Source organism: Nicotiana tomentosiformis, chromosome 12, assembly GCF_000390325.3.
Source record: "Nicotiana tomentosiformis chromosome 12, ASM39032v3, whole genome shotgun sequence".
Taxonomy (NCBI): domain Eukaryota; kingdom Viridiplantae; phylum Streptophyta; class Magnoliopsida; order Solanales; family Solanaceae; genus Nicotiana; species Nicotiana tomentosiformis.
Genome location: NC_090823.1, coordinates 37,081,814 through 37,095,487, shown reverse-complemented (window position 1 = coordinate 37,095,487; position 13,674 = coordinate 37,081,814). Strand labels below are relative to the sequence as shown.

Sequence of the window (13,674 nt, the reverse complement as noted above, 5' to 3'; positions counted from 1 at the left end):
ACCACCTATAGTCGATGCACATCCTCATAGTACCATTCTTATTCTTCACAAACAGAACCGGTGCACCCTATGGCGACACACTGGGCCTAATAAACCCCTTATCAAGAAGTTCCCGAAGATGTTATTTCAATTCCTTCAATTCAGCTGGTGCCATTCGATACGGAGGAATAGAAATGGGCTGAATGCCCGGAACCAAGTCAATACCAAAGTCAATATCCCTATCGTGCGGCATGCCCGACAAGTCTGCAGGAAACACATCTGAAAAGTATCGCTCCACCAGAACAGAATCAATGGTAGGAGTATCAGCACCAACATCCCTCACAAAGGCCAAATAAGATAAGCACCCCTTCCCAACCATCCGTTGGGCCTTCAAATATGAAATCACTCTTCTGGGAACATAATCTAGAGAACCTCTCCACTTGATCCTTGACAACCCCAACATCGACAATGTCACAGTTTTAGCGTGACAATCCATAATAGCATGACATGGAGATAACCAATCCATACCCAAGATCACATCGAAAGCAACCACACTAAGCAATAAGAGATCAACTCTAGTCTTCAATCCCCCAATAGTCACTACAAATGATCGATATACACGGTCCACAACAATAGTATTGCCTACTGGCGTAGATACATGAACAGATGAAATAAGGACTCACGGGGCATATCCAGACAATGAGAAAAATACGATGATACATATGAATAACTGGAACCGGGGTCAAATAATACAAAAATATCCCTGTGGCATATAATACAATACCTTTGATCACTGTGTATGAAGAAACGACATCTGGCCTGGCAGGAATAACGTAGAATCAGGCCTGGCCGCTACCTGATCGCCCTCCCCTTTAGGGCGACCCCTAACTGCCTGAGCCCTACCCCAAGCTGGGTGGGTGGGTGGTGATGTAACTGGCGCTGAAGTCATAGTTTGGCCCCTATGCTGAACTGGACCTCCCAAGAGGCGGGGACACTGCCTCCTGATATGACCAAGCTCCCCACACTCATAGAAACCCCGATCCGACAATGGTGGTTTGGACTAGATCGAGCCCCAAGAACCAGAATACCCTCTAGAAGAACCCGGTGCAGAGGAACCCTAAACTGAAGGAGCACAGGATGAACTCTGAGCTGGGAGAGCACTGAGAGATTATTGACCCGGACGGACACTCTATGAACTATGGCTAGATGATGCACCACGATAAACTGGATGAGTTATCTGAGTGGGCCTATAAGGATGACCCCTGCTGTGGTGGAACTACCCCTAGAAGGAACACCACTGAAACAACCCAAACCACGAGGCGTCTTGGCTTCCCTCTCCTGACTACGGACCATCTCTATCCATCGAGCAATATCAACCACCTAGTCAAACGTAGCACTTGATACACTCTCCCAAGTCATAAGCAAATGCAATTGATAGGTGAGGCCATCAATGGACCTCCTAATCCTCTCCCTCTCTATGCAAACCAACCAAACTGCGTGACAGGCCAACTCTGAAAACCTCATCTCATACTGGGTCACAGATATGCCATCCTGACGTAGCTGCTCAAACTGTCTGCGCAGCTCGTCACTGCGAGTATTTTGAACGAACTTCTCTAAGATGAGAACGGAGAACTCATGCCATGTAAGTGGTGCTTCATCGACTAGCTTGTGCCTCTCATAAGCCTCCCACCATCTAAAGGCTGCCCCAGTAAATTAAAAAGTTATGAATGAGACCCCAGTGGTCTCCAGAATACCCGCCGTGCAAAGAATCCATTGCAACATGTCCAAGAAGTCTTTGGCATCCTCAAACTCAGCCCCAGTGAATAATGGAGGCTGGAGCCTCCCAAATCTCTCTAGTATCCTTCGCTCATCACCAGTCATAACGGGACCTACTGGGCCTAAGAAGCTGCAACCTACTGGGCTGGTAGTACCCCGGTGTCTGAAGTCCCTGCATCACTTGCTCTGGAGTACGAGCAGCGGGAGTCTGAGTACCTCCCCCGTCTTGAGAAGTGGTTGATGCGGCCGAAACTGAGACCGCCTGCGCAAGGCCAGTGCAAACAGTCAATATGTCAGCCAGAGCCTCCAAAAGGCCTGGAATCACAATAGGCACGGCTGGTTCCTGAGATGGTCCCACCGGATCAACCACATTTGGGACTTGCTCCTGAGTTGGGGCAACTAATTATCTACAGGTGCAGCTCTAGCTGCTATACGAGCTACACCTCTGCCCTTATCGCGACCCCTACCGCGGCCCCGACCTCTTGTGACCCTAGCCAGTGGTACGGGTGTATGTTCGTCTTATTCGTAGCACGTTCCCTCACCTTCTGTGAAAGAATAGAATAACAGAAGTTTAGTTCCTGGAATTAACAAATACGCACGACAAGAATACAAGAATGTAAAGTTTCCTAAGGGTTCGACATCCTCTCGAAGATAAGTACAGACGTCTCCATACTGATCCGTAAGACTTTACTAAACCTGCTCACGAGTCATGAGACCTACGTAACATAGGCTCTGATACCAAGTTATCACGACCCAAAACCCGACATGTTGTGATGACACCTATCATGGTACTAGGCAAGCCGATGTATCACAAATACCAATATTTTTAAAATCCCAAATTTACGGAAATAGGTTTAAATAAGAATTTTGTAAAAACAAACACTAAACATAAACATCGTAACTCAATACAAAAATTCTCCCAAAAGATCCGGGTATCACGGAGTACATGAGCATCTACATAACAATACGGTCTGACTAATGGAACACTGTCTAGGATAGTAGAATAGTAAAAACAAGACTAAAAGATAAAGGAGGAGAGTCAAGGTCTGCGGACTCCAAGGCAGCTACCTCGATGATCTCCGAACTGATGAAACGTCAGGAATCAGAAACCGCCGTGCCCGAAAATACCTGGATTTGCACACAAAGTGCAGGGTGTAGCGTGAGTACAACCAACTCAATAAGTAACAAGTCTAATTATTGTCTGAAAGCAGTGATAAGCTCAAACAATACAGTAAAGATACAAAGTTTAACAATACAGAAAAATAGGCATTCTTCTAGGTTCGACAGTTAAGTTTACCATAGATAAAGTATGCCAAGTGTGACTGATAAGAAGAGTATAACATCTCTATAACTTCATGCCAATGTGAATACCGTATGTGATGCAACACAGTGAAATCCCAAGTACTCAACTCACACTCTCAGACCACTCAATCTGCCCCTCTCAATTCTCGCTCGTCGCGCTCAGTCACTCAACATTGTATGATACATGTTGTGGCGTGCAGCCCGACAACATATAGCCATAAGGCCTGTTGCAGTGCGCAACCCGATCTACATATATATATATATATATCCATAAGGCTTGTTGCGGCGTGCAACCGATCCACATATATAGCCATAAGGCTTGTTGCAGCGTGCAACCCGATCCACATATATATAGTCATAAGGCTTGTTGTGGCGTGCAACCCGATCCATATATATATATATATATATATATATATATATATATATATATATCACTCACAGCACGGCACTCAGGCCCCAATTCAGTCACAAATCTCTCCAGTCTCTCAGTCTCACAACACTCATGCGAAGCAGCCCTAATCAATGATACGAGATGGGACAATATACGATAACAGAGACTGATATATGACACGTAATGATGAATCTGACTGAGTACACAACTGCAATTAAATATATCACTCAACAGCAAAGAACGACCACTGTGTGTCCCAATAGTACCAACATATAACCTAAATATGATTTCGAGCATGAATCATAGCTCAAGTGCTTTAACACATAGATTGCAACAAAAAAGTTCAAATAAAATAGCTATACAGTTCCAGGGAATCGACTAAATCACAATTTCTACGGTGCACGTCAACACGCCCGTCACCTAACATGCGCGTCACCTCAACATCAATCACATAGCACATAATTCGGGGTTACATTCCCTCAGAACCAAGCTTAGAAGTGTTACTTACCTCAAACTGTGCAAAACTCTATTCCAACAAGCCCTTGCCTCACGAGACAGCCTCTGAATGCCTCGAATCTAGCCACAATTAGTTCGATACAATCAACATGAGCTAAAGGAATCAATTCCATAAGAAAATACTAAGTTCATAATCAAAAGTCATAAAGGTCAACTCAAAGGTCAACCCCTGGGCCCACATTTCAGAATGTGATAAAAGTCAAAAATTCGTACACCCATTCAACCACGAGTTCACCTATACCAAAATTACTCAAATCCGATACCAAAATCTCGATCAAATCCCCAAAATTCGGCGTAAGGACTTTCCTGTATTTTCCCCAATGTTTTAACCCAAATCTCTAATTTAACGATGAAATCAAAGATATAAACATGGAATTTAACCAAAACAAAGTAAGAATCACTTACCCCAATCACTCCCTTAAAAATCTCTCCAAGAATGACCTCCAACCGAGCTCGCAAAATCAAATTTGTTGTATGAACTCAAACCCTCGTTTGTGAAATATTGAAAGTCTACCCTGATATCCTTAATCGCAATCGCGGAAACACCTTTGCGATCGCGAAGCACAAATTCCATTGCCCCCATAACTTCCTCTACGCGATCGCATACTTACTCACGCGAACGTGAAGCATAGGCTTCCCAGGCCTACACGATCGCGGATAGACCCACGCGTTCACATAGAACAATGCACGTGGCCAGCTCTTGCCTCCTTTCCTCTTCGTGAATGCGGCTTAGCCCATGCATTCGCGATGCATTGATTCCCCAGCCTATGCAATCGCATACTAGAACTGCCAATCGCATTGAACAAAATACCATAGCTTCTCCAATTAGCCTACCCAATCGCGGACCTCCCCACGCGATCGTGTATAAGGAAACCAGATCAGTGCACCAGAAAATTTTAGAAATACTCCGAGTCCAAAAATTGATCTGTTAACTATACGAAACTCACCCGAGGCCCCAGTGTCATGACCCGAAATTTCCCACCAACGGGACCGTGATGGTGTCTAATATTTCACTTGCTAGGCAAGCCAACGTTAGAAAATCGTTAAACCAATTTCTTATTTCCATTCAATAAATAACAATAATTAACTAAGATAAAATATAATAAGTACAGAATATCATAAAAATGTATTAATTACTACCACCCAGATGTGGAGTCACAATTCACGAGCATTCTAGAATTTACTACAAGTAAGAGTCTGAAAGAAATACAACTGTTTGAATGAAAGAAAACAGTAGGACATAAAAGATAGACGGGGACTTCGAGGTATGTGAACGCCGACAGATCTACCTTGAGTCTCGGGACAGCGGATCAGTAGCAAATCTCGATCAACCTGAGCCGGTATCAAAATTTGCACAAAAAGTGCAGAGTGCAGCATCAGTACAACCAACCCCATGTACTGGTAAGTGTCGAGCCTAACCTCGGCGAGGTAGTGACGAGTCTAGGACAAGACTCCCACATATAACCTGAACAGTATAATCATGCTAGTGGCAACAACAGTAAGTAAAGCAATAACACAGAAATAATGGGAAGGGGACATACAGTGGGGGAATACAACATAAAGAGTGAGAATAATGAAAAGACAGAATTAAACAGAAAATCTGTAAACGAATTAAGCAATTAAAACAACAAAGGAAAATTGCACGACATCACCCTTCGTGCTTTTACTCTCAATCTCACCAAATAAATAAATAGAACGGCACGGCATAACCCTTCGTGCTTTAACTCTCAACCTCACCCAAATAAATAAATAAAACGGCACGGCATCACCCTTCGTGCTTTTAAAACTCACATAATATACACGGCATCACCCTTCGTGCTTTACACTCTTCCTCACAAAATAATTAATACATGCACAGCATCACCCTTCGTGCTTTACACTCCTCCTCACAAATCACAGAATCAATAACATCGGATAGATAAGAGCATCACAAAGAAACCAGTATTTCTCTCATAATTAATAGCACAATGTAATCTCAACCTCGAATCAATATTCGAAAATTAACAAATCTCAGTGAAACCAAATATGAGTCACCCAACATTTCAAATAACCCGCTAAGCATGGATAGTAGAATTTAAGGCTACAAAATAGACAAGAATAGAATTTCACTCGCATGCTATGACTCGATAACGACGCATAGATGCTCGTCACATCACCTATACATCGCATTTAACAACCAATCACATAGGAAATGAACACATAATACCTATTCCCTCAAGCCAAAGTTAGACACGACACTTACCTCGCTCCGAAGGCCACTTAATTCTCAATCACAACTTTTCCTTTGGAATTCACCTCTAAACCACTCGTATCTATTTAAAAATGACTCAATATTATCAAATATTGCTAAAGGAATCAATTATATTTCATAATTTAAATTTCCCAAATATTCCTCCAAAAAGTCAAAAAAATCGACCCAGGGCCCGCTTGGTCAAAACCCGAGGTTTGGACCAAAATTCTTTTACCCATTCACCCCCGAGCCCGAATATATAATTAGTTTTGGTATCCGACCTCAAATCGAGGTCTAAATCCCCAAATTTCTGAAATCCCTAGTTTCTACCCTAACCCCTAATTCTACCATGAAAACTCTAAATTTTAGGTTGAATACTAGTAAAATGAAGTAAAAGATTGAAAGAAATGAGTTAAGGAACACTTACCTATGATTTGGGGAAGAAAATGTCTTTGAAAAATCGCCCTAGGCCTCATATCCTTTTGAAAACAAGAAGAAAAATGGCTGGAGTCCGAATTAAATGAACTCACTGCCCAGCGACCTTCACACCTGCGGTGCTTTGATCGCACCTGCGCATCCGCACGTGCGGACAGGATGTGTGCTTCTGCGAAAAAAGACTGGGCTAACTGGGGCCGCACCTGCGGACAGGGTTCCGCTTCTGCAGTCCCGCTCCTGCGGAGAAAAATCCGCATCTGCGAAAAAATGAAGTCCAGGCCTAGGTCGCACCTATGGGGCTATCGCTCGCACCTACACCTGCGACCAAAGGCTCGTAGGTGCGGGCACACCAGATTTGGTACACCAGCAGCCTTGTTGAGGTTTGAACTCAACTCGCGCATCGCCCGAATGGCACCCGAGCCCTCGGAGCTCCAAACCAAACAAACACGCAAGTCCAAAAACATCATACGAACTTGCTCGTGCGATCAAATTGCCAAAATAACACCTAGAACTATGAATTTAGCACCAAATCAAATGAAATTCTCAAGAACACTTTAAAATTCCTATCTTCTAAACTGGACGTCCGAATCACGTCAAATCAACTCCGTTTCTCACCAAATTTCACAGACAGGTCTTAAATATCATAATGAACCTGTACCGGGCTCCGAAACCAAAATACGGACCCGATACTAATAATGCCAAATATCAATCAATTCTTAAAAATAAATAATTTTTAAACTTTTAATTTTCATCAAAAATTCATAACTCAAGCTAGGGACCTCTGAATTCGATTCCGGGCATACGCCCATGTCCCATAATTTGATACGGACCTACCAGGACCGTCAAAGCACGGATCCGGGCCCGTTTACCAAAAATATTGACCGAAGTCAACTAAAATCAACTTTTAAGGCAAAAATTCTTATTTTTATTAGTTTCCAACATAAAAGCTTTCCGGAAATCTTCTTGGACTGCGCATGCAAATCGAGGAGGGTAAAAATGAGATTTTTAAGGCTTAAGAGTACAGATTCGAGTTCTAAAACATAAGATAACCTTTTGGGTCATCACACCTAGGTACCTCAATCAAATATACCAACAATTCCTAAAACACTATATGAACTTAGTCGAGTCTTCAAATCACATCAAATAACGCTAAAACCATGAATCGCGCATCGATTCAAGCTTAATGAACTTTTGAACTTCCAATTTCCACATTCGATGCTGAAACCTATCAAATCACGTCTGATTGACCTCAAATTTTGTATACTATTCACAAATGACACAATAGACTTACTTGAACTCCCGAAACTAAAATCCGAGCCCAAAAACCATAAAATCAACTCTCGGTCAAACTTCTAAATTTCCAAAGCTTCTAATTTTCCATCTTTTGCCATTTCAAGCTTAATTCAACTGTGGGCCTCCAAATCAGTATCCGTACACGCTCTTAAGTCCAAAATTACCCAAGAGAACTAACGGAACCATCAAAACTCTATTCCAGAATCGTTTACACATAAGTCAATATACGGTCAATTTTTTTAACTAACGCTCTCAACCTTGAGACTAAGTGTCTCAACTCATTCCTAAGCCTCTAAGGACCCGAACCAGCTACGCCGGCAAGTCACATAGAAACTATTAAACATAAAACGAGCAGTAAATGGGGGAACAGGGCTCAGACTCTCAAAACGACAGGGCGGGTCATTATATATAAGTCTCACATTCAACCCTTTTTTAGAGATTAGTTGTCTAATGGTATTATGTGTTCGCAGTATGTGACGAGGTTTTCCGTTATACATAACGCTTCCAGCCCTTCCTATTGCCGCTTGACTATCGCAATATATGCATATAGGAGCCACTGGTTTGGGCCAAAATAGAATATCTTTCAGGAAATTTTGGAGCTATTCAGCTTCTTCTCCAGCCTTATCTAAAGCTATAAACTCAGACTCCATTGTAGAGCGAGCAATGCATGTCTGTTTGGATGATTTCGAAGAAACTGCTCCTCCACCAAAGGTAAAAACATATCCACTTGTGGACTTTATTTCTGATGATCCAGTGATCCAATTTGCATCACTATATCCCTCAATTATCTCATGATATTTACCGTAGTGCAAAGCATAATCTTACGTATGTCTTAGATACCCCAAAACTAGTTTCATTGTCATCCAATGAGTTTGGTCGGGATAACTTATGTAACGACTCACTTTACTTACTGCACAAGCTATATCAGAACGCGTACAATTCATGATGTACATTAAACTTCCCAACACACGAGCATAATCCAGTTGAGATCTTCTTTGACCTAGATTCTTTGTAAGAGCCACATTTACATCAATCGGGGTCTTTGCGACTTTCAAATCTAAATACTTGAATTTTTCAAGTACCATTTTAACGTAATGAGATTGAGACAATGCTAGTACTTGCGGGGTTATATGGATTTGAATTTCTAGAATTAAATCAGCAACTCCTAAGTCTTTCATATCAAACTTGCTAGCAAGCATACGCTTCGAAATATTTATATCCGCAATGTCTTTGCCCATTATTAACATATTATCAACATATAACATACAATGACTATGATTTAAAGTATTTTTAATGTAAATACATTTATCACACTCATTAATCTTAATCCATTTGCCAACATTGATTGGTCAAATTTCGCATGTCATGGTTTGAGTATTTCAATCCGTAAAGTGTCTTAACAAGTCGACACACCTTCTTTTCTTTTTCGGGAACCACGAACCCTTCAGGTTGTTCCATATAAATTTATTCTTCCAAATCTCCATTTTAAAAGGTTGTCTTCACATCCATCTGATGGATTTTAAGACCATACAAGGCGACTAATGCTATTAGCACCCGAATAGATGTAATCCTCGTTACCGGCGAGTATTCATCAAAATAATCAAGACCTTCTCGTTGTCTAAACCCTTTAACAACTAATCTTGCCTTATATTTGTCAATATTACCATCAATTTTCATTTTCTTTTTGAAAATTCACTTAGAACCCAAAGGTTTATTTCCTGGAGGAAGATCAACCAATTCCTTAGTATGATTACTTAATATGAATTCTATTTTATTATTGACTAACTCTTTCCAATATTGTGCTTCCGAGGAAGACATTGCTTCTTTAAATGTTTGAGGCTCATTCTCCAATAAAAATGTCAGAAAGTCTGGTCCAAAGGAAGTAGTTGTCCTTTGACGTTTACTACCTCTTGGATTTTCCTCATTAAACGTACTTTTATTTGCTTCTTCTCGAGGTCGCTTAGATTTTTTACTAGACGACTCACATTCATTTTTATACAGATAAATATTCTCAAAGAATTCAGCATTATCGGATTCGATTACCGTATTAATATGAACGTCGGGATTTTTTGATTTATGAACCAGATAACGATATACCTTATTATTTCTTGCATATCCTATGAAAACACAATCAACCATTTTTGGTCTAATATTTACCCTTTTGGGTTTAGGAACTTGCACTTTAGCCAAATATCCCCACATTTTAAAATATTTTAACTTCAGTTTCCTACCTTTCTATTTTTCATATGGAATGGATTGCATTTTGCTATGGGGAACTCGATTGAGTATTTGGTTAACTATAAGAATAGCTTTTCCCCACAAGTTCTGGGGTAAACCCGACTTTATCAACAAGGCATCCATCATCTCCTTTAACATTCTATTTTTTCTTTCCGTAATTCCATTAGATTGCGGCAAGTAAGGGGCAGTTGTTTGGTGAATAATGCCATATTCCAAACATACTTCTTCAAAAGAAGATTCATATTCGCCACCCCTATCACTTCTTATCATTTTGATCCTTTTGTTTAGTTGTGTTTCAACTTCATTTTTGTATTGCTTGAATGCCTAAATTGCTACATCCCGCGAAATAGTATTGACTTCATGTCACAAATATCTATGCGAATTAAGTCTAAAGGATTTGTATTCCTTTCAACCGACTTATAAGGATGTTTAACATACTTAGATTCTATATATATTTGACATTTCAAATTATCGCATTCAAATTTAGGCAATACTTCCAAGTTAACCATTTTTTGTATAGTTTTAAAGTTGACGTGACCTAAATGTGTCTGCCATAAATTATTTGACTCAAGTAAGTAAGAAGAAGATTGAACTTTATTTATATCAATAGCTATTACATTCAACTTGAAAAGGCCCTCAGTTAGGTAACCTTTTCCTACATGCACGACATTCCTAATTATTACTTCATTATGCATTGCATTCATTTATACATGTATATTGACCCATGACCAGATGGCGTTATATATGCGTATATTATATGTATATGGGATATGAGGAAAGGTTATGGCTTTATATACGCACCACTACCTGATCAGCTGGTATACGTTTATGATTTCACCCACAGAGGCTGAGATGATATGATGGGATGCCCTCACAAGCTTGATGATATTATGTACGCATATACCTATACATGATATGATATTTATACGCATACGCATGATATTATAAATACTTTCATGATTCACAGAGCTATTCAAACTTACAGGTTGAATTCTTTACTCCATGTTTCTTTCATGTCTTTTATATATTGATTTTTATGCCTTACATACTCGGTACATTATTCGTACTGATGCCCCCATTGCCTGAGGGCCTGTGTTTCATGCCCGCAGGTACAGGTAGACAGGCTGACGGTCCCCCTCCTTAGGATCCTAGCTCAGCGAGAGCTGGTGTGCTCCATTTGATCCGGAGCTGCTATTAGTTTTTGGTACGATACTTTTGTATACAAATAAGGGTATGACAGGTCCTAGTCCCGTCCTTTATACAGTTTTACACTCTATTAGAGGTATGTAGACAGTCATGTATAGTTGGATAGTACGTGGCCTTGTCGGCTTGCCCTACTGTATTCCGCATGTATATGTATATATGTCTTTTGAGTATGTCTCCTCACGTATGTTATTCACATGATTCAACAGTTTAAGGGCAGATGTTATGCATAACCTATACTTATCTCATGTTTATATCTTAGACGTATGCTTAGGGGTGTTCGGTAGATAGAACTCGGGCACTCGTCACAACCCATCGGTTTGGGTCGTGACAGTAAATAACTCTTTGTTAGCACAAACATGGCGAGTGGCTCCAGAACCAATCTACCACTCTTTGGGATTTCTTACCAAGCTGAATTCAGATAGCATGGCACATAAGTCCTCCATTTCATCACTTTTTTTAACCATGTTTGTTTGACTCTTCTTCTTGTCCTTCTTTGGTGCACGACAGTCCACAACCTTATGTCCAACCTTTCCACAGTTGTGGCAATTACCTTTGAACTTCTTCTTGCTCAGGTAATTCTTTGGACCAGACGATTTCTTTCTCTTTCTGTTGCTTGTAGACGCTTCCTCAATAATATTTTCTCCCATTATTGTTGAGTTACCACATGACTTCTTCTCAGCAGCCTTATTGTCCTCTTCAATCCGTAGACGAATAATAAGATCTTCAAGCGTCATCTCCTTGTGCTTATGTTTCAAGTAATTCTTAAAGTTCTTCCACAACGGAGGCAGCTTTTCAATAAATTCCAAAACTTGAAACGCTGCATTTATGACCATACTTTCAATCATAAATTTATAATTAATAAAATAATCAATATCTTGAATTAAAATATTGACTCGATTTATACCTTCAGCAAGGAGGTCATGATCAATAACTTGCAATTTTTGGCCTTGCGTTATGACAGATTTGCCGTCAACCATTTTGAAATCCAGAAAATTGACGGCCACAAACTTCTTAAGTCCAGGATCTTCAGTCTTGTACTTCTTTTCAAGAGCATTCCACAACTCTCTTGACATTTTCATGATGCTATAAACATTGTTCAAGCCATCTTCCAAGCAACTTAAAATATAATTTTTGCATAAGAAGTCAGAATATTTTCATGCTTCCGTGACTACAAATCGCTCATTTTCAGGAGTTTCTTCTCCTAGAATTATAACGTCCTTGCTAATAAAGCACTGCAAACTGAGTGTGATCAATTGATATGATTGGGCATGTAGAGTTTTCACTTAGTTATTTAGTAGCAAAATGTTCGGACTTGTTCAATTTTTAACAAACAACAAGATTTAATTTATGAGGGTTTCATTAACCAGTTTATTTGTTTCAAATGATTATTTTTCAATAAACAACTTATCCCTGAAAAATTCATCACTAGAAAATTTGACTAAATTTGTTTTACAGAGTTGCAACTATCCGTGAGCGCCTTGGTTCGGCCGAGCCTGTGGGTATGGTATTTTTGTCTGTAGTTGGATCGGCAATGTACGAGTACCTTTAAAACAAGAGATACTTGTCATTTATCTTTCCTTAAGATATCATATTTATATATAATAGAAAAATCTTAATTTCAACTTGTGTCCTTAAGCCAATAAAATTAAAACCAGGGGCATTTTAGTCATTATACCTACTAGCTGATATAGTTGTACTGACATGGCTTATTCCCTGCAACCGATGCGTATTTGCACTTGTACAGAAAGGTCTATTGTCTTCAATTTTCGTAAATAAACCCAACCGCTTTCTCCTACGTTCTGTTCCTTTGCTTCTCTTGAGTTTCTTCTACAATCACTTGTCCCTTATATCTGATCTGTTTGGTCCGGTTGCTTCTGTTGTGATGCCTTTTGATTTATATATCTCAAATATTTAAAATTCTGATTTCAGAATTTAAAGTAGCTCTATAAATTACTTTTTAAATTTAGTTATATATGGTGGCTGTTAATTTCATGTCCTTTTAGTGGCTTTAAAAGGTGCTTTGTTTTGTAAAAATAATTTCAACATGTATAGTTATGCCGATAATAACAGTGATATATAGTGAGAAGTTGAGAGATGACATGCAAATGTTAGTACAAGTTTCAATTTCATCATTTACTGGCTTAATCTCTTTCTTAGACTAACTTGGTCTCATGTTCGATTTAATGCTTTATTGCATATTTGTTGGGTATTTTACATTTCTGTTGTTAATTTCTTCTTTTTAAGTATACTCAGAAGTCAGAAGAATATCAGCATATTACTTTAATGTATTAAAAGTTCTTTTAATTTT

The 13,674-nt window shown here is 39.7% G+C and overlaps 1 protein-coding gene across 1 annotated transcript; it reads right to left on the bottom strand.

The window, feature by feature from the left end:
• Positions 1-11,746: 11,746 nt before the first annotated feature.
• On the bottom strand, positions 11,747-12,439 carry LOC138902488 (uncharacterized). The gene is made up of 2 exons (XM_070190359.1): positions 12,271-12,439; positions 11,747-12,183 (listed from the first exon to the last, which is right to left on the bottom strand). The coding sequence occupies exons 1-2, from the start codon at positions 12,437-12,439 to the stop codon at positions 11,747-11,749; spliced, it is 606 nt and encodes a 201-aa protein (XP_070046460.1).
• Positions 12,440-13,674: the final 1,235 nt, after the last annotated feature.